The 19819-nt window shown below is 46.4% G+C and overlaps 4 protein-coding genes across 4 annotated transcripts; 3 read left to right on the top strand and 1 right to left on the bottom strand.

The window, feature by feature from the left end:
• Positions 1 to 58: 58 nt before the first annotated feature.
• On the top strand, positions 59 to 671 carry LOC115760880 (gamma-secretase subunit pen-2). The gene is made up of 3 exons (XM_030702442.1): positions 59 to 255; positions 309 to 413; positions 472 to 671. The coding sequence occupies exons 1-3, from the start codon at positions 195 to 197 to the stop codon at positions 609 to 611; spliced, it is 306 nt and encodes a 101-aa protein (XP_030558302.1). The 5' UTR covers positions 59 to 194; the 3' UTR covers positions 612 to 671.
• A 2074-nt stretch (positions 672 to 2745) lies between these two features.
• Positions 2746 to 13123, bottom strand: LOC115761044 (mucin-19). The gene is made up of 12 exons (XM_030702659.1): positions 12839 to 13123; positions 11210 to 11462; positions 8442 to 10640; positions 8000 to 8384; positions 7483 to 7600; positions 6256 to 7411; positions 5682 to 6187; positions 5170 to 5636; positions 4853 to 5099; positions 4541 to 4794; positions 3158 to 4470; positions 2746 to 3087 (listed from the first exon to the last, which is right to left on the bottom strand). Exons 1-12 carry the CDS (start codon positions 12887 to 12889, stop codon positions 3014 to 3016), a joined length of 7023 nt encoding a protein of 2340 aa, XP_030558519.1. The 5' UTR covers positions 12890 to 13123; the 3' UTR covers positions 2746 to 3013.
• A 4363-nt stretch (positions 13124 to 17486) lies between these two features.
• On the top strand, positions 17487 to 18374 carry LOC115760860. Its single transcript, XM_030702414.1, has 3 exons — positions 17487 to 17581; positions 17649 to 17801; positions 17874 to 18374. The coding sequence occupies exons 1-3, from the start codon at positions 17504 to 17506 to the stop codon at positions 18213 to 18215; spliced, it is 573 nt and encodes a 190-aa protein (XP_030558274.1). The 5' UTR covers positions 17487 to 17503; the 3' UTR covers positions 18216 to 18374.
• A 449-nt stretch (positions 18375 to 18823) lies between these two features.
• LOC115760710 lies at positions 18824 to 19657 on the top strand. The gene is made up of 3 exons (XM_030702178.1): positions 18824 to 18901; positions 18955 to 19107; positions 19180 to 19657. Exons 1-3 carry the CDS (start codon positions 18824 to 18826, stop codon positions 19510 to 19512), a joined length of 564 nt encoding a protein of 187 aa, XP_030558038.1. The 3' UTR covers positions 19513 to 19657.
• The last annotated feature ends 162 nt before the right edge of the window (positions 19658 to 19819 follow it).

Below are 19819 nucleotides of genomic sequence, written 5' to 3'. Positions count from 1 at the left end.
CGATCTGGCAGCACTATTATCAATCAGTGTTGGCTAGCTCTACACTTTTGTTAGCCTACAATACTATTGAAATTGACATGTAAACGCATAATAAACGTAAATAAAACGCTTCAAATCTCGCAGATAACATAGCTGACGCCTCCTACGCTTGCATTACACACATTCCACACAAAAAAACATTGGCAATATCCACAATGGACCTCTCGAAGGCACCAAATCCGCGCAAGCTGCAGCTCTGTCGCACCTACTTTCTGAGTAAGCGGAAAGACCATTTTCTTAAGTCTCTCTCTAACTTCGTCAATTTCTAGCTGGATTCGCTTTTCTACCCTTTGTTTGGGCCATAAATGTTTGTTGGTTCTTTGCGGAAGCTTTTCGCAAACCGGCATATCCCGAGCAGAGTCAAATAAAACGCTGTAAGTTATTAATTGACATTCTTGTAGGAATAACAAATGAGTTTCCGTTTATATGTAGATGTGATTTACTCAGCAATAGGCACACTTTTTTGGACAATCGCCTTGATCACCTGGATTGTTATATTCCAAACGAATCGGGCTGCTTGGGGCGCGACTGCAGACTATATTAGCTTTATAATACCACTGGGCAGTGCATAATTGTATATATATATATACTAAATATGTATATTTAAAGGATATAATTTAACGATTGATATTAATTTAATACACATACTAATAAATGTATCATTTATATAACATTTAGTTGGTATTAGAATTCAATTTTTGGTGCTTACCTTAGAATCCTTGTGGGCCAATCTGTTGATGAATCCCTCCTCCTGGATCTGGATTAAAGTTTTCTTGAAGTCCGCATATTTCAAGTCAATTCAAAAGCTGTCACTTTTTAAATACATTTTTTATTCACATCTAAAGCTTATTTTGTTTGTTATGTATATATATATATATATATATATATATATATTTATATATATCTATATATGTGTACTATATTTTTGAAATTTCTTATACACTAATTATGTGTTATTTTCATAATTTGTAATAATTTGTTTTGAATGCCATTTATACATTTGTTGTTGTATCTCGCTTCCGCGTCCGCTTCCGCTTCGTCCTCGGCTTACGGTTTCCGGTTTCCGGCTGTCTTGATAACATACAATTTCATTGTTTAGAATGTCATAAAGTTTGCTCTTGTTTTGTTGATATTTAAAAATACATAAATATTTGTTAAAAAGTCCTGCGCTTGTACCATTTTATAATCAACTAAGCTGATAATTTATGTTTATTCTAAGTTATTTTGTGTCGCTACGCCGATTCCACTACAAACAGTGAGTTAATTTGTTGCGATGATTGCGAAATTGGAAGTGAAAATGCAATGTGGGGAAAATCTAACATACACAACACACAAACACACAGTTATTGTATTCTTTAAATATATACTGTATTTTCTGTGAGACCCCGCCCAGCATGCATATGTTGCTTAAGTTTAAAACATTAATCAATCAATCAATCAATCAATCACGGAATCGAAACTAATTTACATATATATATAAAAGACTCGATTTATAAGGTATATTTACATGCAATACTTTGTTTTATTGATAAATTCTAAAGAATTGTGTTCTCTTCTTGTTGTTGTTTTTTTGTTTGTTTAATTTTTAAATATTTTTTTGTCGGGGCTTAGGCTATAAAACATTAAGTGCCATTAAATCACGCGTGTAGTCTATGATGAAGCGGCTAGTGAACTACGACACACACAGATCCACCCTTTTCCTCACATTTTACATTCATAATATAGTTAATAAATGTAAATTACACATATCATATTTAATATTAATTCCATCATATCATACACATACATTTATACATATATATATATAAATATATATATGCATATAAATATATACTATATATATATTCTGATCTGATACTTGGAAACATAAATAAGTGACGGCTGCTGGGGCCAAAAGTTCACAAAAGTATATATGTTAATTGTTTTTCTTCAAGTTGTTCGTGTTCTTTTTGTTTTTTTTTTTTTGTTTTATGTTATTTCCCCCCATTAGAGAAACTACGGATACGAATAGTACACACATACATACATACATAAGATATAAGAATGGGCGCGCCCTTTGTCTTTTAGATGCAAATGTCGCGCTGGCTCCATTCGCAACACAGATAAGGATATTAATTAATACACACTGCTAAATGCTAAATTGTAAGTGCTACATTTGTAATTGCTAAAGTGTAAACGTTAATTGGTAATCGATAATAATCGTTAAACAATATGCATTAATATTAATTATATAATTTGTTTGTTTGTTTTTGTTTTTTACAAGAAATCAACACACTACAGGTTTCGCATTTGCTTCTGCTTTTTCTTTTGTTAATTTGTTTTTCTTTTGTTCATGTTCGATTTACGCCTCTCTCGTATAATATAAATATAACTATAATTATATTATGTTTATATAATATGTATATATATATAATGTGTTTATATATATATATATATATGCAAAATACACTTAGGAAAAACATCGCTAATTTGTAGTTATGCTATATTTATCATATTGTATGTACTCTAGAATATATCCATATATATATATATATTGTTTTGTTTTTCTTTTTTTTTTTATCTGGTAATAGTAGTGATAACTTAGGGCTTAAACTAAATTTTTATAGTTAACACGTTAAACGAAACATACAAAAAATACTTATGCATATAAATAGTCGATTTTTCCATTTCTGTTTTTGTTTGTTTGTTGTTGTTGTAGTTGGTTTTGTTGTTGTTTTTTTTGTTGTAACATTGTAAAAATATTATATATATGCTATATATGCTTAATGTGTGCTCGCCCAGGGCTAATAGCAAATGCAATTGGGTATTTATCAACCACTGCCTCTTCCAGTTACGCATTCCCTTTCGATGCCAATTCCAATTCCGATCCATCTCACGTTCGCGTGTCCCTGCTCGAACCCGTGCCCGTTCCCATTCCCCGCTAGTTGTTTTTCACATTGTAGGCCTTCTTCTCGTTGCTGCCATTCAGTGGTTCTCATTTTGACGGTCCCGGCGGAAATGGATTTATCACAGCTACTGCAGCCGCTTGTTGGCTGGCCAAGACGGCCGCTAAAAGCAAGCATTAATCATGAGCAACTGGCTTTAAACACCCTGTCCGTTTTCCACCTTCACTACTCACCTCCATAGGGCGCTGGGTACATGGGATAGCCGAGGCCTACGTGTGTGTGATGGTGTGTGTGCACATGCCGCTGCGGCGGCGGGCTGCGCGAATCGGCGGCACCGGCACCACCAGCAGCGCCATTGCCAGCACCGCCGACCACACCTACAGCTCCATTGCCGGCCGGGCCAGCGCCGATGGGCGGTGCGCCGGGCAGCGGCTGTTTATGCGCATCGAGCGCACCGCCTGGCGCCGCGCCATGTGATTTTTGGCCAGCCATTTCGGGTTTATTTGGCGGCGGGCCGCCCAGGCTGCCCGGCGGTGGTTGCAGATTCAGCGGTACACCGCCTGCACCGCCCGGCGTTGAGCCCTGCTGATTGGGACCATTGCCTCCCAGCACATTGGGTCCAGAGCCGGGTCCACTGTTGCCAGGCCCGCCACCGGGCTGCGGTGGTCCCAGGCTGGGACTGCTGACGCTCACCTTGACCGGACCGCTAGCGCTGGTTGGAGATTTGAGTGCGCGTTCGCTTAGCTCATGGATTTTGTGCGTGGTATAATATTGGCTGGCCGCGTGATGCAGTGCGTCCAGCGCCTTGGTGCCCGTATTGCGCGACAGATCCTCAGGCGCATGATAGCGCGTTATGGGCAAATGATACGGCGGCGCATTATACGGCCCGGCGGCAGACATTAACACATTGCGGTACATGGGATGGTTGGGATCAAAGCCGAACGGTGTAGGCGAAATGTACGAGGGATGCAGAAAATATTGTGAAGTGGGAGGCGGCGGCGGACCCTGCGTTTCCATGGTGGGCTTCTGGCCCTCCTGTTTGACCTTCAGCTGCTGCTGCTGCTGATCATCGTCGGCGGAGCTGCTTGCGCCCTTTTGCTTGGGCGACTCCTTGGTCAGGTTGGTGGCTTTGTTATTGGCCGCGGCGCTGGCTGCCTGCGATTGCTTAAGCTTCTGTTGTTGTTGCTGCTGCTGTTGTTGATGCTGCTGTTGTTGTTGTTGCTGCTGCTGCTGCTGCTGCTGCTGTTGTTGCTGCTGCTGTTGCTGCTGCTGCTGCTGTTGATGCTGCTGCTGTTGTTGCTGGTGCTGCTGCTGTTGTTGTTGCATATGCTGATGATGCTGCTGCAGCGCCTGCTGCTGATGCTGTGCAAGCGAAAGCTGCTGCTGCTGCTGTTGTTGCTGCTGCTGCTGCTGTTGCGCGCTGAGGCTGGACTCATCCTTATGCTGGGGCGGCATGCCGGGATGTGGCTGCATGCCGGATGCACTCTGTGCCGCAGCCACGGCTGCAGCATTCTGACGCCGCTGCTGATCCGAGAACATGTAGTAGCTGCCGAATAAAGAACCGCATATAAAGTTTATTACATATACAATCAAATGAAGATTCATTAAAGGCTTACCGTCGCAGCTCATCCTCGCGCGCTGCCGCCAAGCTCATGGAATGGCGTTGATAGATGCTTGGATGATAAGCGCTCAGCGCCTGCAGATCTTTTGGATGCAAAGCGTGTGGTTGTTGCGGCTGCGGCGGCGGCTGCTGCTGCTGTTGTTGCTGATGCTGCGGCGGCGGCGGCTGCTGACCCATATTGCTGTTGGGTTCCTGCTTGATCTCCTGCTTGATCAGCGGCTCCTGTTTGATCAGCTTGTTGGCCAGCAGCTACAAAAGGAAGCTCTTTAGTAGTTTCAATTGTTAGACAACGATTTGCTGCACTTACCTGCTGCTGTGGCGGCATATGCTTGGGATTCTCATGCGGGCTGGGACTCTCCTTGATGCGTTCCTCCTTAATGCTGATGCCGGAGAGCTGTTGCTGCTGCTGTTGTTGTTGTTGCTGTTGTGCCTGCGCCTGTGCGCTGGCCTGCAGGCCGGGATGCCCGCCCAGCTTGGCCGCCTCCTCGGAGGCCACAATTGAAACGGGTCCAAAGTTGGGATCCACGCTGTATGGATAGCCCGGCGGCATGAAACTGAAAAACAAGAAAGGAAAGAATTTTATTAATTATAAATTCTTCAGCAGAACTCTAAAGTTCAGCTCACTTGTAGGGATAGAAGTGACCCAGGGTCTTGGCGGGCGTTAGTCCGCCCAGACCGGCTATGCCTGGCGGCAGAGCGCCCGGCGGCGGTCCAGTCACAGCGCTGAGATTGACCGGCGGCGGCTGCACCTGAGTCGGCTGCGATGTGGGCGGACCCGTATCCTTGCCATTGTTCTCGGGCTGCTGCTGCTGCTGTTGCTGCAGCTGCTGCTGTACGCTCGCCTGCGACGGCGGCTTTGTCATCAGATCCAGCGGCGGCTCCTTGTTCTTGTTGCTGTAATCGGCGAGATGGGCAACGGCCTGCTGTGTGGGCGGCGCCAGCAGATGCGACTGTGGCGTCTGTGAGGTAGCTGGCGGTGCCCCCGGCTGCTGCAGCGACGGTTTACCCGGCTGCAGTGCATCCGGACCGGGTTGCACCATGTACTGCGGCTGGGGCTGCTGTGGCAGCGGCGGCGGCTGTTGTTGTTGTTGCTGCTGTTGTTGCTGTTGTTGTTGCTGCTGTTGTTGTTGCTGTGCCGCTGGGTAGAACTGGTACATGCCATAACCGGCTAGGGAGGGTGGTATATTGGGCGTGGGCGCTGCCGGCACGCCCACCTCGCTGGGCTTCTTGGCAAGCAGCTCAATGTGCTTGCCCGGCTGCGACTTGTCCAGTAGCTCCTGCTCTGCAACGGGCGTGGAGTCATCCGATATATCACTGTACGCTGGACTCTGCACATCCTCGCGCGAAACGCCGCCATCGAAATCGCCCGGACCGGGCGACTTGCGGTTCTTCTTCGGTTTGCTACCGGCGCCCACTGAGGCGGAACCAAATCCGGGCGTGCTCTTTAAGCCCGGCGGCGGCTGCTGTTGCTGCTGTCCCACATAGCCGGCGGGCGGCTGTTGTACATCCTGTGCCAGGCTGGGCGGACGCAGTGGACTTTGTCCAGGCGGCGACTGTTGTGTGTTTACACCAGGTGGCTGCTGCTGTTGCTGCTGCAGGGCCGCCGCATCCGGTGGGCCAAAGCGCAATACACCAGCTTTTACTGAAATCAAAAGGTAGAGATGCTGGTCAGAGGGAGCAAACGCCAAGATGATGCCCGTTTCTACTTACATGCACCCTGCTGTAGCAGCGCCTGCTGCTGCTGCTCGGACAGCATGGCCGGCAATCCGGCGCCGACGAGGCCGCCCAGCAGCTGTTGCTGGTGCTGGGACAGCGCCTGTGTAGAGATGCCGGCGGTGATGCTGCCGCCAGCAATTGGCTGATTGCCGGGCATGTTGCCTGGCGCCAGTAGCGCCTGTGGTTGCGCCTGGGTGGGCGTTGCGGGCGGCGCTTGTTGCGCTGCTGCCGCCGCAACCACCAGCGGCAGCACGGCCAAGGGTGCCGCAGCAACAGCGGCCGCCACATCTGTGGCCGCCACTGCTGTGCCGGCAGCCGTACTCATTGCACTGTTGGCTGCTGCGTTGCTGGAATCTGGCGCAGCAGCAGGCGTTGCCTTGGCGGTTGGGACTGATGTGCTGCCATTGGCCAAGGCTGCGCAGCTGGCTGCGGGCGACACGGCTGTAGTTGCTGGTGGTGCTGCTGCTGCGGTTGCTGTGGCTGCTGCTGCTGTTGCCGCTGCACCACCTGCAACTGTTGCTGCTGTTGCAGCTGTTGCTGGCAACGGGGATGGCGGAGTTGCTGGCTCCTCGGGCGCCTGCATGGAATCCTCGTCCATGGAGCTAACACCGCCGCCGCCGCTGCTACTGCTGCTGGCGCCGTGCGCGTGCGACTGATGATAGCGCAGCCCGTTGGCATGCTTGTACTTCTTGCTGCAGTCCTGCTCGGGGCACTCGAGCAGCACCGGTGAGATCGCGCAGGGCGAGGCAGTCTTACATTTCTTTGTGTTGATTTGCACATTGAGTCCGGTCACTGGATTGAGCAGGCTCTGCGGCTGGGTGGCCAGGCCACCGCCGCTGGCCGAGATGGGTATGCCGCTGGCATTCACCATGCTCACCATGCCCCCAGCGCCATCGGCGGCATCGCCGTTCAGTGGCGAGGGCGCCTCATCCTTCGACTTGCGCTTCTCCGGCCGCGGCGGCAAAAATGCTGTGGGTGAAGTGCTGGGCGTGGCACCACCATTGCCACCACCACCTCCGCCGCTGCCGCCATTGCCCGAGGAGCTGCTGCTGCTGTTTGTTGCGTTCCCGGAAGCGCTGCGTGTCGCGCCGCGTCCCTTGGTGGCGCCATTGCGCAGCTTCGAGTGCACCTGGGCATGCGAGAAGTAGATCTGCACCGGTCAGAGAGAAGGGAGAGTTCGTTTTACTGAGTTTTTAGTTACGGATTTGTAAACCGACTCACCGAGCTTCTGGTTTCGGTAAAGTTGCTCAGATCGGGCGTTAAACCTGCGCTGCGTCCGCGCTTGCCGCGTCCCTTTGGAGTTCGAGAATCTAATTCTTCAGTTGGTGAATCACAGAATCTACAACGAGAAAAACAAATGGGAAATGTGTTACAGTAAAGCTTGCTTAGGGAAGACACAGGGTAATTAAATAAAGGTAAAGCTTGCTCAAGAAGAAATCTGAATTAACAAAAAAAAAACCCCCCAATTAATATTGAAAAATTACAAATTTTAATATCGAAAGATAGGTAGATATTAAAATGAGAGTAAAAGAGTTGGAATTTAAAACCTAATTCTTTTCACTTTATTATTATTAGAAACTATTACGACCCAAAATACCCTATAAAATGTAATTGAAACCTGATGGAAACGGAAACAAAAATCTCGGGAAATAAGTTTTAGAAAGGCATCTTTATTTTCGTTAACAGTATGCAGAAAGCAAACGAAGCTCGAGGATGTGGGTAAGGGGCAGCTACTCACCTTGGAGGAGCCCAATCGTGTCGGGTGCAATCGAGCAGAGTGCCCACATAGGTCTTGCCGCGCCACGTAACATTCACAACGAGGACACCGCCCTCGGTCTCGTGCCAAACGATGCCCTCGAGGGTGACCGAGGTGCCCGGCTCGCAGGGTCCGAGGCAATCCGGCTCGGTGATGGTGCCAACGGATGTGCCAATGCATATATCGACCATATCTTTGCTGTTATCGCTATGCTTGGCACGTTTAGCTGGCGGAGATTTGCTCTCCTCATCGCCGGCGCCACCGGTGCCAGCGCTGCCCGCGGGCACCGAAATCGTGTGGTGCATGGTGGCTGAGATCATGCCCGGAGCCATCAGTTTGGCCTGTGCCAGGCTGGCCGCCTTGCTATCTGCATTGCTGCCCGCCGCACCAGCTGCCGTTGCGCCGCCCGCTGCAGCTGCCCCACTCTGGCTGCCCGCGTAGCTGCTGCTGTTGTTGCTGTTGCTGCTGCTGTTGGCGTTGCTGCTGTTGCTGCCGCTCGAGGCAGCCGCTGCGGCCAGCTGTGCGGCAATGTGTGAGGAGATTTTAATGCTGGCATCCTTGCCCGGCGGCCCAGGCGCATTGGCGGCACCTGCATTTATGCTGCTGCCGCCGCCAGCATTGCCTGTTGCTGCTTGCGAGGCACTGGTTGCCGCCGTCGTTGCAGCCAGCAGCGAGGCAGCCGCCGAGACAACAGCTGCCGGGGAGCCAGCCGAGGGCGTGAATACGCCCGGCGGCACAGCCGTTGCGCTCGAGCTGTTGCTGCCGCTGCTGTTGCTCATGCGTCGTATGCAGGCGTGATGCGAGCAGGGTGGCGCCGAGCCGGCGCCAGCAACATCGCCGTTGCACTGACAATTGTTGCTGCTGCTGTTGTTGTTGTTGCTGCTGTTGTTATTGTTGTTGCTGGCGTTCTTCTCGGGCGTGTCCTTTTCGCCAGCTGCCGATGCAGCTGATTTGTCCACGCTGAGGCGATTGGAATGTGCGTTCTTGTCCTTGGTCTTCTCGCGCCTATGCCCAGAGCTGCCGCGCTTGTTGCCCTGCGGCGTTGACTGTGCATTGTTGTTGCTGCTGCTGCTGCCGCTGTTGCTGCCGTGTGAATTGTTTGGATTGGTGCCGCCGCCGCCGCTGTTGCTGCTGCTGTTGTTGTTGCCGCCGCTGCTGGAATTGTTGAGATGCTTTTTGCTGCTGCTGCTGCTGCTGCTAGAGCCGGAAGAGTTGCCGCTGCCCGAGTTGTTGCTGCCGCTCGAGTTGTTGCTTAAGGAAGACGGATTCGCATTGCCGCTGCCGCTGCTGTTGCTCATGCCACCGCCGCCGCCGCTGCTGCTGCTGGTGCTGCTGCTGCCGCCGTCCTCCTGCTGGCTGTTGCTGTTGGAGCTGCTGTTGCCCAATGCACCGTTCTGCTGTTGCTGCTGTTGATCTGTGGCCTTGACTATTTCGTGTTTGGCCTCGGAGCTCTTTGTGCCAGGCTTGGTGCGTTTGATCTTCATTTTGAGTCCTTTATCGAGCGTTGCCTGATGATCAATGGACATTTTTGCGCTCGATTTACCGCTGCCGCTTTGCGAACTTTGCCCACCAACTGTGGCGCCACCAATTGTGTTGCTGTTTATGCTGCTGCTGTTATTATTGCTGCTGCTGCTGCCGCTGCTGCTACTGTTGTTGTTGCTGCTGCTGTTGTTGCTAGTGTTGCTGCCGCTGCCGCTGCCTGTTTGCGAGGACATGCCGCCAGCGGAAAGTTTGGCTTGCTGTTGACCACTGCCGCCGCTGCTGATGCTGCCTGTTGTGGAGGAAGACTGGCTGACGCAGGAGGACACCAAGTTGCCGCCTTTGGAGAAGCCGGCAAATGTCGAGGATGACAATGTGCTGCCGGTTGTGCCTGCGTTGGCTGCGCTGTTGCTGCTGCTGCTGCTGCTGCTACCGCCGCTGTTGCTGCTGTTTTTATTCTGCTGTTGATTGTTGTTGTTGTTGTTGTTGTGATTGAGACCAGGGCTAGTCAATTGTGCGACTAATGCAGATTTGTAGCCCTTACCAGCTGTGCTATGATGATGATGATGATGGTGGTGATGGTGATGATGATGCTTGCCCGCGGACGAGGAGGACGAACTTTTACTGTTGGACAACACAGCTGAGCTGCTGCTGCTGCCAGTTGCTGTTGCCGCTGCTGGCGTTGCGTTGGCGCTGCCGCTGGCAATGGGCTGGCGTGTGAACTTAATTGTGGTTGGCGATGTGGCCGACAAATTGCTATGCAATGTGGTCTTGTGCGATTTGTGAGCTGCTCCTGCTCCTGCAGCTGTTGTCGATGATGATGATGATGATGTTGCTGCTGCTGTGCTGTTTGCTTGTTTAGCATTTAGCGTTGTCGTCGTCGTCGCTGTTGTTGCTGCTGTTGTTGGTGCTGGTGTTGCTGTCGTTTGGTTGCCACCACCCGAATGCGCCGCCGACTTTTCAATGTCAGCGTCTAGATCGTCCAGCAGCTCTGGTATGCCGCCAATATTCCACTCGTCCTCGTACTCAAAGTTAGTATCCTTTGATTCACTTGAATTAGATGAGCTGCTGCTGCTCGCCGACGCCGTTGAGTTGTTTGTTGTCGTTGTATTTGCGGCGTTTGTTTTGCTAGCGCCAATCAATTCTGCATGGGGAAAGCCAAAATGGAATGCGAGAGATTAGAAACGGAAATTGATTGGAAGAAAAAACAAAAAAAAAAACAAGAAGTAAATCAGCTCTTGACAATTGCCAAGTGCTTGTGTGTTCAGTTAGCTAATGCGCTCTTTGAGGAGCTCAAGAGCCTGCTCTCTGCAGTTTTCTCTCTTCAAGCCTGGAAGGAACACGTTTCAAGCTGCAGAGAGAGCGCAGCGCGTGCTGAGCCTGGCTGCTGACGCTTTAAAGAGCGCCCATACTTGTGCAATATATTAAAATTTAAATAAAAACTTTTGCATTAAACACACACCACAAAGAAAAACAAAAAAGCTGCTCCTCTCTGACAGGAGGGCTGACGAAATCGTCAATTTCAATCAAAAGCTCTTGCACTGATCGTCAATTTCGTTCTATTTTTTGTGCCTGCCTGCACACAATTGATTTCCAGTTGCATTTTGCACTAGGCATGTACACACACACACATGCTCATGGCACATGTATATATGTATGTATACATATGCATGTACATACACAAATACTTATGTAATTGTGTGCTCTACTTACTCGTATGCTTCTTAATCGCACTGTTGCCTTGCAAATTATTCGTTGCTGTTGTTGCCTTCACTTTGTTATTGAAATTCAATGCTTGGTTTGTGGCTACCGTTGTCGTTGCTGCTGCTCCTGTTGTTGTTACTGTAGCCGCTGTTCCTGCTGCTGCTGCTGCTGCTACTGTTGTTGCGTTTGCCGCACTTAAATTAGCTAACAATTTATTCTTAATATTGCTTTCCGTTGCTACGTTGCTGCTATTCAGGGCCACCTGCAAGAGCAAAGAACACCAAAAACATATACATACAATGTAATGCAGCTGTGTGAGAGCGCGACAAAGCAGAGTTTTAAATCTCAGAAAATTACACGAAATACACAGAAAAGAAAAAAAAACGAAAATACAAATTGAGTGCGTGGAGGGGGAATACTTTTTGCTGTTTGCCTATGCCGTTGCCTGTTTCGTCGTTACCTTTTTAAGCGATTTTTCCATTCCATATCAAGCGGATAAATTTGAAAAATTCCAATTGCGAACGATTTATTGTACATTTAAATTGAACAAAATACAAATAATAATAATAAAGAACAACGCCGAAAATGTTTTGCGCGAGCGTTCTTCAGCGTCCTTTTTCGTTTGGCAGCGCGGCGACGCAGATGAGACTGAACACAAAAAAAAAAAAAAAAGAGCTCAAAGAGCAACCACCGAAAACAGCACGCACGCAAGCACACAGACACAATACACAGGCAAGAAGAACGCACACACTAACACAGGCACGTACAGAGCGGGAGAGTAAATGAGAGCGAGCGGGCGAGAGCGGCTAGCGCATAAACAAAAACGCCACTTTAATGCGAGTGTTGGTAAACGGCATACACAATGTGTAGTTCCTATGCTGCTGCCTCTGTTGTTGTTGTTGTTGTTGCCGTATAATTTACCCCTGTCCCATTCCATGCTCGTTCAATAATAAAGAAAGACAGCTTTAAGTAATTGTGATTATATTTTGTTCACACCAATAAATCAAACATCACAAAATTTAAGCTACCGCTACCACCATAAAGCAAAGCAACTTGCTTAACACACACACACACACACACACACACACACACACACACACACACACACACACACACACACACACACACACACACACACACACACACACACACACACACACACACACACACACACACACACACACACACACACACACACACACACACACACACACACACACACACACACACACACACACACACACACACACACACACACACACACACACACACACACACACACACACACACACACACACACACACACACACACACACACACACACACACACACACACACACACACACACACACACACACACACACACACACACACACACACACACACACACACACACACACACACACACACACACAATTATAAATAGTAGTTGTGTTTTTTTTGCTCTACCTTATCGGCATACTTTTTGCTTTATCTGCGTACTGTAAAGTCTAGTGGCCACTTGAGAACCGCCCCACTCGAGGGCTAGGCCAAGCGGAGCAGATGACAATAAAATAATTACGGCTCTTATCGCATTTAGTGCAAGGGTTACTTGGACGGGTGGTGGGGAAGTTGTCTGGGGTGCTACATGCCACTTACCTTATTCGGGTGGTGGCTAGTGTTTGCCTCGTTACGTCTCATTGACTCCATGCAGACGCAAACGATCGGGCGGCCGCACTGTGCGGGCCCAAAGTACTACCAATAGTGCCTAGGAACGTACTTTTCAATGTGCTGCAGCCAGTGTTGCTGATCTTCTGCTTGTTGCTGTTATCGTTGTTCTTGTTGTTGTTGCGAGCTTGACACTGCTGTCGCACTGTCGCGTTTTCCAGGCAACGACACAGGGTGGAGACGCAGGGCCTCGGCCCTCGGGCCAAACTGTTCATTTTCAAAACTGCAAAGACAGAAAAGAGAGAGAGAGAGAGTGAGTAGAAGCAACACACAATCAATATGCCATCAAGTTTTAAAGCTATAAATAAAACATGCAAAGTAACAAACAAAAAAAAAAAGAGAAGAGAAGAAAATAAAATACATAAATAACAATTTTGTTGCCTTTCAAGTGTGGCGGCCTTTCCGAGTTTCGCGATTAGCGCTGCCCGCCCTCTTATCGCTCTCTCTCTCTCTCTCTCCCTCTCTGTCTGAATTTGTAGCTGTGATTTGCTATAGGGGCTGCACTTGGCAGACACCTTAACGACTTGGCAATTAAAACACTTTTCGCAATTTACTGATAACCCACTCAAGTGCTTGAAATATGATTTGGGTTAACATGTTGCCGTTGCCCGAGCACACGGTAGCCGATTCCTGATAAGATAGGGCCCAACCAAAACTTGTATCGCCCAACCAAAAACTATTTGTCACACAACGAAATAGGCTCACGTTTTTGAAAGACGCACATTATGCTCTAGCATAAAACAGTTAGGAAGAGCATTAAGCATAAAGCCACACATTGACCGAAATTATTACTGTAACTATTTCAATATGCTTGGCATAGTGTGCTGTTGTGGGTGTGACGTCATCGGTGACAGGCGGCGCCCGTAATTAAGTCGTTGTGTGCTGTCGACTTGTCACTTAAAACTGCTCACTCTCTTAGTGGCTGCTTATTGAGACGTACTTAAATATACACAGACATAGTATATGGATTTACATATATAGGTATATAGATCTGGGTGTGTGTGTGTGTACACTTTTACAAGTTGTCAGCGGCTAATCGGTTTTTAGTTCCCTCTTTGCGCGTCCACATAAGCCGCTTTGTCAGACACTAAAAGCAGCCACCGCACGTGGATTATCACTGGGTGTATGTGTGCGTGTGTGTGTGTATGTGTGCGCGTAAGCCTGTGCATGTGTGTGCATGAAAGCTCGTTGTGCTTTATGGTTATACTATCTATGACAGTTTCACAAATTGGGTCGCAACTTCCAACACTTTATGATCGTCATAACTCCCACGCTGTCTTCCATTGAATGGAATACGAACACACATACACGCACACATATACACACACGCATCGCATTAATGTATGAACGAGTTGGAAAGTCTGCGGATTATTTTGTTGTTTTTTGTGTTTTTTTTTTTTTGTAAGCTGAGTTAAAAAACGAGGCAAGCAATTAAATTTGCATGTGGTTAGCATTTTTTTATAATAATTAAGTAAAGCAACATATACATATGTGTGTGTGTGTGAATGAAGTTTTATTTTTTAATGTGGGCTGCTATTTTGTTTGCCGTTTCTATGAAGTTGTTGTTATTGCTGCTGTTTGTGTGTGTGCGTGTAATTCTGCCTTTTAATATGGATATTTAATTAATTGAGTTGTTGCTTTTATTGCCATTAATAAAGAGAGCCCACGCAAGCCAAGTGTGTGTGTGTATGTGTGTGTGTGTGAGTCTGTCGTAATAGTTATGATTTAACAGGCGTAAGCCTCGTGGGAACCATATGTACATATATAGTACATAATAGCAGCCATTTCCTACCTTAGCAAAACCTTCTTGTTCTTCATAGTCCGTTATTAAGTATTTTTTATTTTGATTGTCACGTTCTATTTATTTTATAAATGAACATTACATATTTATTCATATGTATGTATTTGATTTCCATTGATATTTCTCTACACAGTTTCAACATAATCCAATTTTTATTTTAATTGTACATCCCCCTTCGCTACTTTCTTTGTGTTTGCTTGACTTTACACTGTTTACCACCCCCATTGTCAGTGTTGTGTATTTTTGAAGTTTTATCTCCCTCTAGTGTTGGATTATGCATCCTTTACACTCACGATTTGTATGTTTACTTTTTAATTTCACCACACATTTGCGTTCACCATGGTCAGTTATTGTGAATGGATTTGATTTGACTTGAAGGCCTCTTCACGCGTCCTTAAACAGCACCCAAGGGAGCAGATTGCCGCGCCTATGATTAACGCCACGTGCAGCGTGGGTGGTCGCTGTGTGGCATGCGGCATGTGGCATGCGGCATGCGACGTGCCAAAGCGCGGTAAGTGCTGTTGCAGCCATAACAAACAAACAAGCCGACTGAAACACTACATAATTTAGACAAATCAATAAATTACTAATAGCCGCCGTTGAACATACCCCAGCCACGAATTCGAATGGAGACTGTGAGGCAGGGTGGGGCACGTAGAGCGAGAAAGAGGTTGTAAGACGAAGAAGAAGAAGAAGACTATGAAGCTGCCGGGGCAGTTTCCAGTTGCCGCAACACTGACACAGACACAGACACAGACACAAAAGACAGCGCCGCTCATCGTTGAAGTCGTGTTTTAAATTGGGTTTGCGGCTCGACTTGAAAAAAACCTCAAAAAAAAAAAACTTACAAAATAAAAAAAAAGTTTCTTCTCCATTTTGATGGCCATTGGAACGGGGTGGGGCAAGCGTGTTTTTCTGCTTTATGGGCCACAGCAGCCGCGTCTTGTTATGGGGAGCTCTCTGCGCGCCCCAAAGCCTGTCCGCACGTACTAAACAGCAAGAAATAGCTGCTGAAACGGGCGGGGCGTGGGGGGACACAAGCGAAGCAGGGGGAGAGCGCACAGTGTGGCACATCGCAACTAAGTTCAAGATTTACGAGCACATCGTCAGGCAGCGTCATCATCTTTGCGGTTGGCATAAGATCGATCCGCGGTTGCCGCTAAACGAACGCCTCTGGGGAGTTGCCAGTGTTGCGCTTTTATTAGCGAACCCAACCGCAAAAGCATCCAAAGGAGGCATCCAACTGGACTCCACATCTGCCCGATTGCTTCCCCCATTCGCCTTTCTCAAGTTCAAGTCGCGCCACAAATTGAGTTTCGTTTATAATTTCGCGGGCTGTTATTTTGTTTTGATTCGCTTCGATGCGCGATAATTTGATTTCATATTCACAATACACACACACACACACACACACACACAGTGGTGGGGGTGGTGTCTGGTTGCGTTGGTGGCTCAGACACGCCTGCGGTTCGGCTCGTCGCTGGGTTCAATTAAATTAAGTGCAGTCGCCTCTGCAATATGGTAGGCCCAAGTGCTGCCTGCCTGCAGCCAGCCTACAATATATTCATATAAGAACGGATGGACGCACTCGACTGCCGATCGAGCCACTTAAAGTGAGCGGGATGGGGGAAAAGGCCCTGGTTAAGGGGTGCGGTGCGTTGCAACACTGCGGCACATCATTCAATTGGTTTTATTTTTATTTTACTTTTTTTTTTTATATTTTTTTCAATATCGATCAGTGAATGGTCGAAACTGAAGTGGTTCTGCGGCACCCTCAAGTGGCTGCCGCTTTGTTACCCCCGCCTGCTCAGGCAAGCGCTATTATACCTCGTCATTGTTTAGGCGGTAAGAGGGTATATCTGGGCCAAGCAGGTTGTTCGATTTGGATAGTTGGCAGAAACAATGTGCTGAACAATGTACTTATTTTATTAATAATTAATATCAACTTCTGAAACCCTAGAAGCTATTCATTTTTAAATACATTTCATCGTTAAGATCTATGCATATTTATCTGGGAATAACATGATAATGTTATAAACAGGGCATTACCACATGTTAATTTACATTTTTTAAGTTGCTGTTGTCTTAACATAACACATAATGCTTGTTTAAATATTGTTTATAACATTACATAACCGATCTTTATAGCAGACTGTTAAGCAAAAGCTGTTAACATTCAAAATTAAGAGCTTATGTAACAGCGCGCCATTTACCCGCAGATATTTTCTAAATTGGAAAGCAATTTATGGTTTTTAGTTGAACTAAATTCTTAACAAAAAGCAATAACTAGAAGCATTTAAATAATTTACGATTTAACAGGGTATCACATAGCTGCACCTTGTGGCATTTACCATCCCTTGTCTGTTGTCTGTTCTCTATGTACTCGACGCTTGGCTCCCTCACGGTGCTGATAATTCATAAATTTATGACTATATTTTTCTCAGGCTTTGTAATTTGTCGTTGTCAGCAACATATGAATGTGAATTTATTGTGAATACACTGCAATCTGTGAATACGGACTCCAGTTGCGAGTCATAGAGTTGCCCGTGTAAAGAGAGTACGATGTTGCATGTTAATTGATAGAGATTTGGAATTTATCAAGTACCGTAGATGAAAAGTCATTGCTAATAAAAACTTGTTAAAGCTACACAAAGCAGCTCGTGTTAACACGGTTAATTGGCTTGAAGCTAAGAATCTACAATGAAATATACACTATTGATGACATAACCCGATCTATATAAATCGAAAAATTTAGCTGCTCGACAAGGGACTCACATAGCCAGCGCACATCGGAAATGACTACCAGTTCGTTTTTATTGTCCTTCTCTGTGGCATGGATACTTCTATTCCTCGTCGCTGGCTGTGCTGGCAAGGTAAGCTGTGAATTGTTCAGGACAGGATTCGATATGGAGCTAAAATTCAAACTGATCCCGTTCGCAGCGTAATTGGGATTACGAACCAATCTCTATAGTTACCAGAACGACAGATGAATCAAAAATTAATATTGGGGCTGAGGTTGAACCCATGGGACGTGATGGATTTGCTTTTACGGCCCATTTTTTAATCAATTTCGATATGGACGAAACGACTATGGTGGGTGCTACGAAATCGAAAGGATTTTCTTTATATGTAATATATAATATATTAAACATATTTATTCACCAGGTGGAGGTTACGGCTTATCGCAGCTCTACGGGCAGCGAGGACGATTACAAGCTTTTACCCTGGAGCATACCGAAGCAGACATTTAAAAAGTTTGCCGATTCCCATTACAAGGACATTGTCTTCGCGAACTTGGAGCATTGCTCAAATATACCCAATCCGGAGAATGTATATCCCTGGCCCAAAGGCACCGCCATTTTCGATAGGTGCACAGCGACTGGCGATGGTATGCCCGAAATTGCACCCGAAGGCTACTACAAGATCATCTTTACCATCAGCGGGGAGGTCGAGGCTGGATTTACAACCATTGTAAAGCTGACCACGAAAACGGATATGCTTGGCTAAGACCCAAAGACAACCGAAAGGTGATGGCATACAAAAAACAGTATTGAACAATAACCAAAAAAAATGTAGTTAGTTTTAACATTATCTATCCGTATCTATCCGAGTGGTTCCAGGAAAACACAAGTTATATTAAATTTACAATAGTTCTGCAATACGAAAGTGCTTTCACATTTTTTGTGGTTGATTCTCTTCAATAATAATAGCTGGTAGTTATGCAAAGGCAACTAACGTTGCGTGTTAAAGGTGCATGTAATAGGAATTAGAGATTCCCCTTTTAACCTATTGCATATACTGATTGCAATGTGGTTCCACTGGCAACCACAGCTTTGCACGTGTTATAAAAATGACACCCAGTAATATTTCAAAGCTTATAACAGTATTTGATTATTAAAAATTATTCTTATCATTGGATATTAACAAAAATAATAGTAGAAATAGTGGATACGTTGATATGATTAGATCTGATTGTCAGGCCGGGCATGTGTTTATAATTTTAATTGCTGTCAAGCTTAATGGCCACAACCCACAAAACGAATGGGACACATGACAAAATCAGCATATATAAATAATCTGACTGCAGATTCAACCATAATCAAACCCCATCGAAAATGTATATGGGTCTGTTGCCTTCGCTCTCAGTGGCTGGGATATTGCTTCTATTGCTCGTTGATGGCGGTGCTGCCAGGGTAAGCGATGCAGAGTTAAATACAGAAAAGGATCCAACTGATCCCGTTTGCAGCGTAATTGGAATTACGAACCAATCTCTATAGATGTCAGATCGGCGGATGCATCGAAAGTGCAAGTTGAGGCAAAGATTGAACGCATCGGACGCAGGGAATACGCTTATACGGGCAAAATGGTAGTAAATTACGATATGGACGATGCGACTATGGTGGGTGCTCCAATATGAAAGAGCTCTTCTAAATATAATGTAGTGTAAATGCGATTGCTATTTATCCACCAGGTGGAGGCTACGATTTATCGCAGCTATTCGGGGAACGAGGACGATTACAAGCTTTTGCCCTTCGACATACCGAAGCAGACATTTAAAAGCATTGTCGAATCGTATTACAAGGACATTATCTACAAGAATCTGGAGCACTGCTCGAATTTGGCCAAGCCGGAGAATGCATACCCCTGGCCCAAAGGCACCTACATTTTCGATAAGTGCACTGTGACTGGTGATGGATTGCCCGAAGTTCTGCCCGAGGGCTACTACAAGGTCAACTTCGAAATCAGCGGACCAGTCGAGGCTGGCTTAACAGTTATTGCAAAGTTGACCACGGGTTATGACTAATTTGGTTAAGCCCAAAGACAACCGAAGGGTCATGGCATAGCAAAATCAATATTGAGTACTTTATATGAACAGTTATCAAAAGAATTAGGTTAGTTTTAACAGTATCTATCCGAGTGGTTCCAAGAAAACACATGTTATATTTAATATACAAAAGCTCTGCAATTTGAAAGTTCTTTCAACTTTTTTGATGATGATAGCTGGTGGTTCCCAAAAGTCAAATAGAGTTTTCTGTTAACATATAATAATTATTTATGGCTTACTATTTATATGAGAGAAATTGGCTTAAAATTTTAAGTTGACTGACTGA

This window comes from Drosophila novamexicana, unplaced genomic scaffold, assembly GCF_003285875.2.
Source record: "Drosophila novamexicana strain 15010-1031.04,08,12 unplaced genomic scaffold, DnovRS2.1 tig00000462-arrow-pilon, whole genome shotgun sequence".
Taxonomy (NCBI): domain Eukaryota; kingdom Metazoa; phylum Arthropoda; class Insecta; order Diptera; family Drosophilidae; genus Drosophila; species Drosophila novamexicana.
This window is presented reverse-complemented; position numbering and strand designations above follow the sequence as displayed.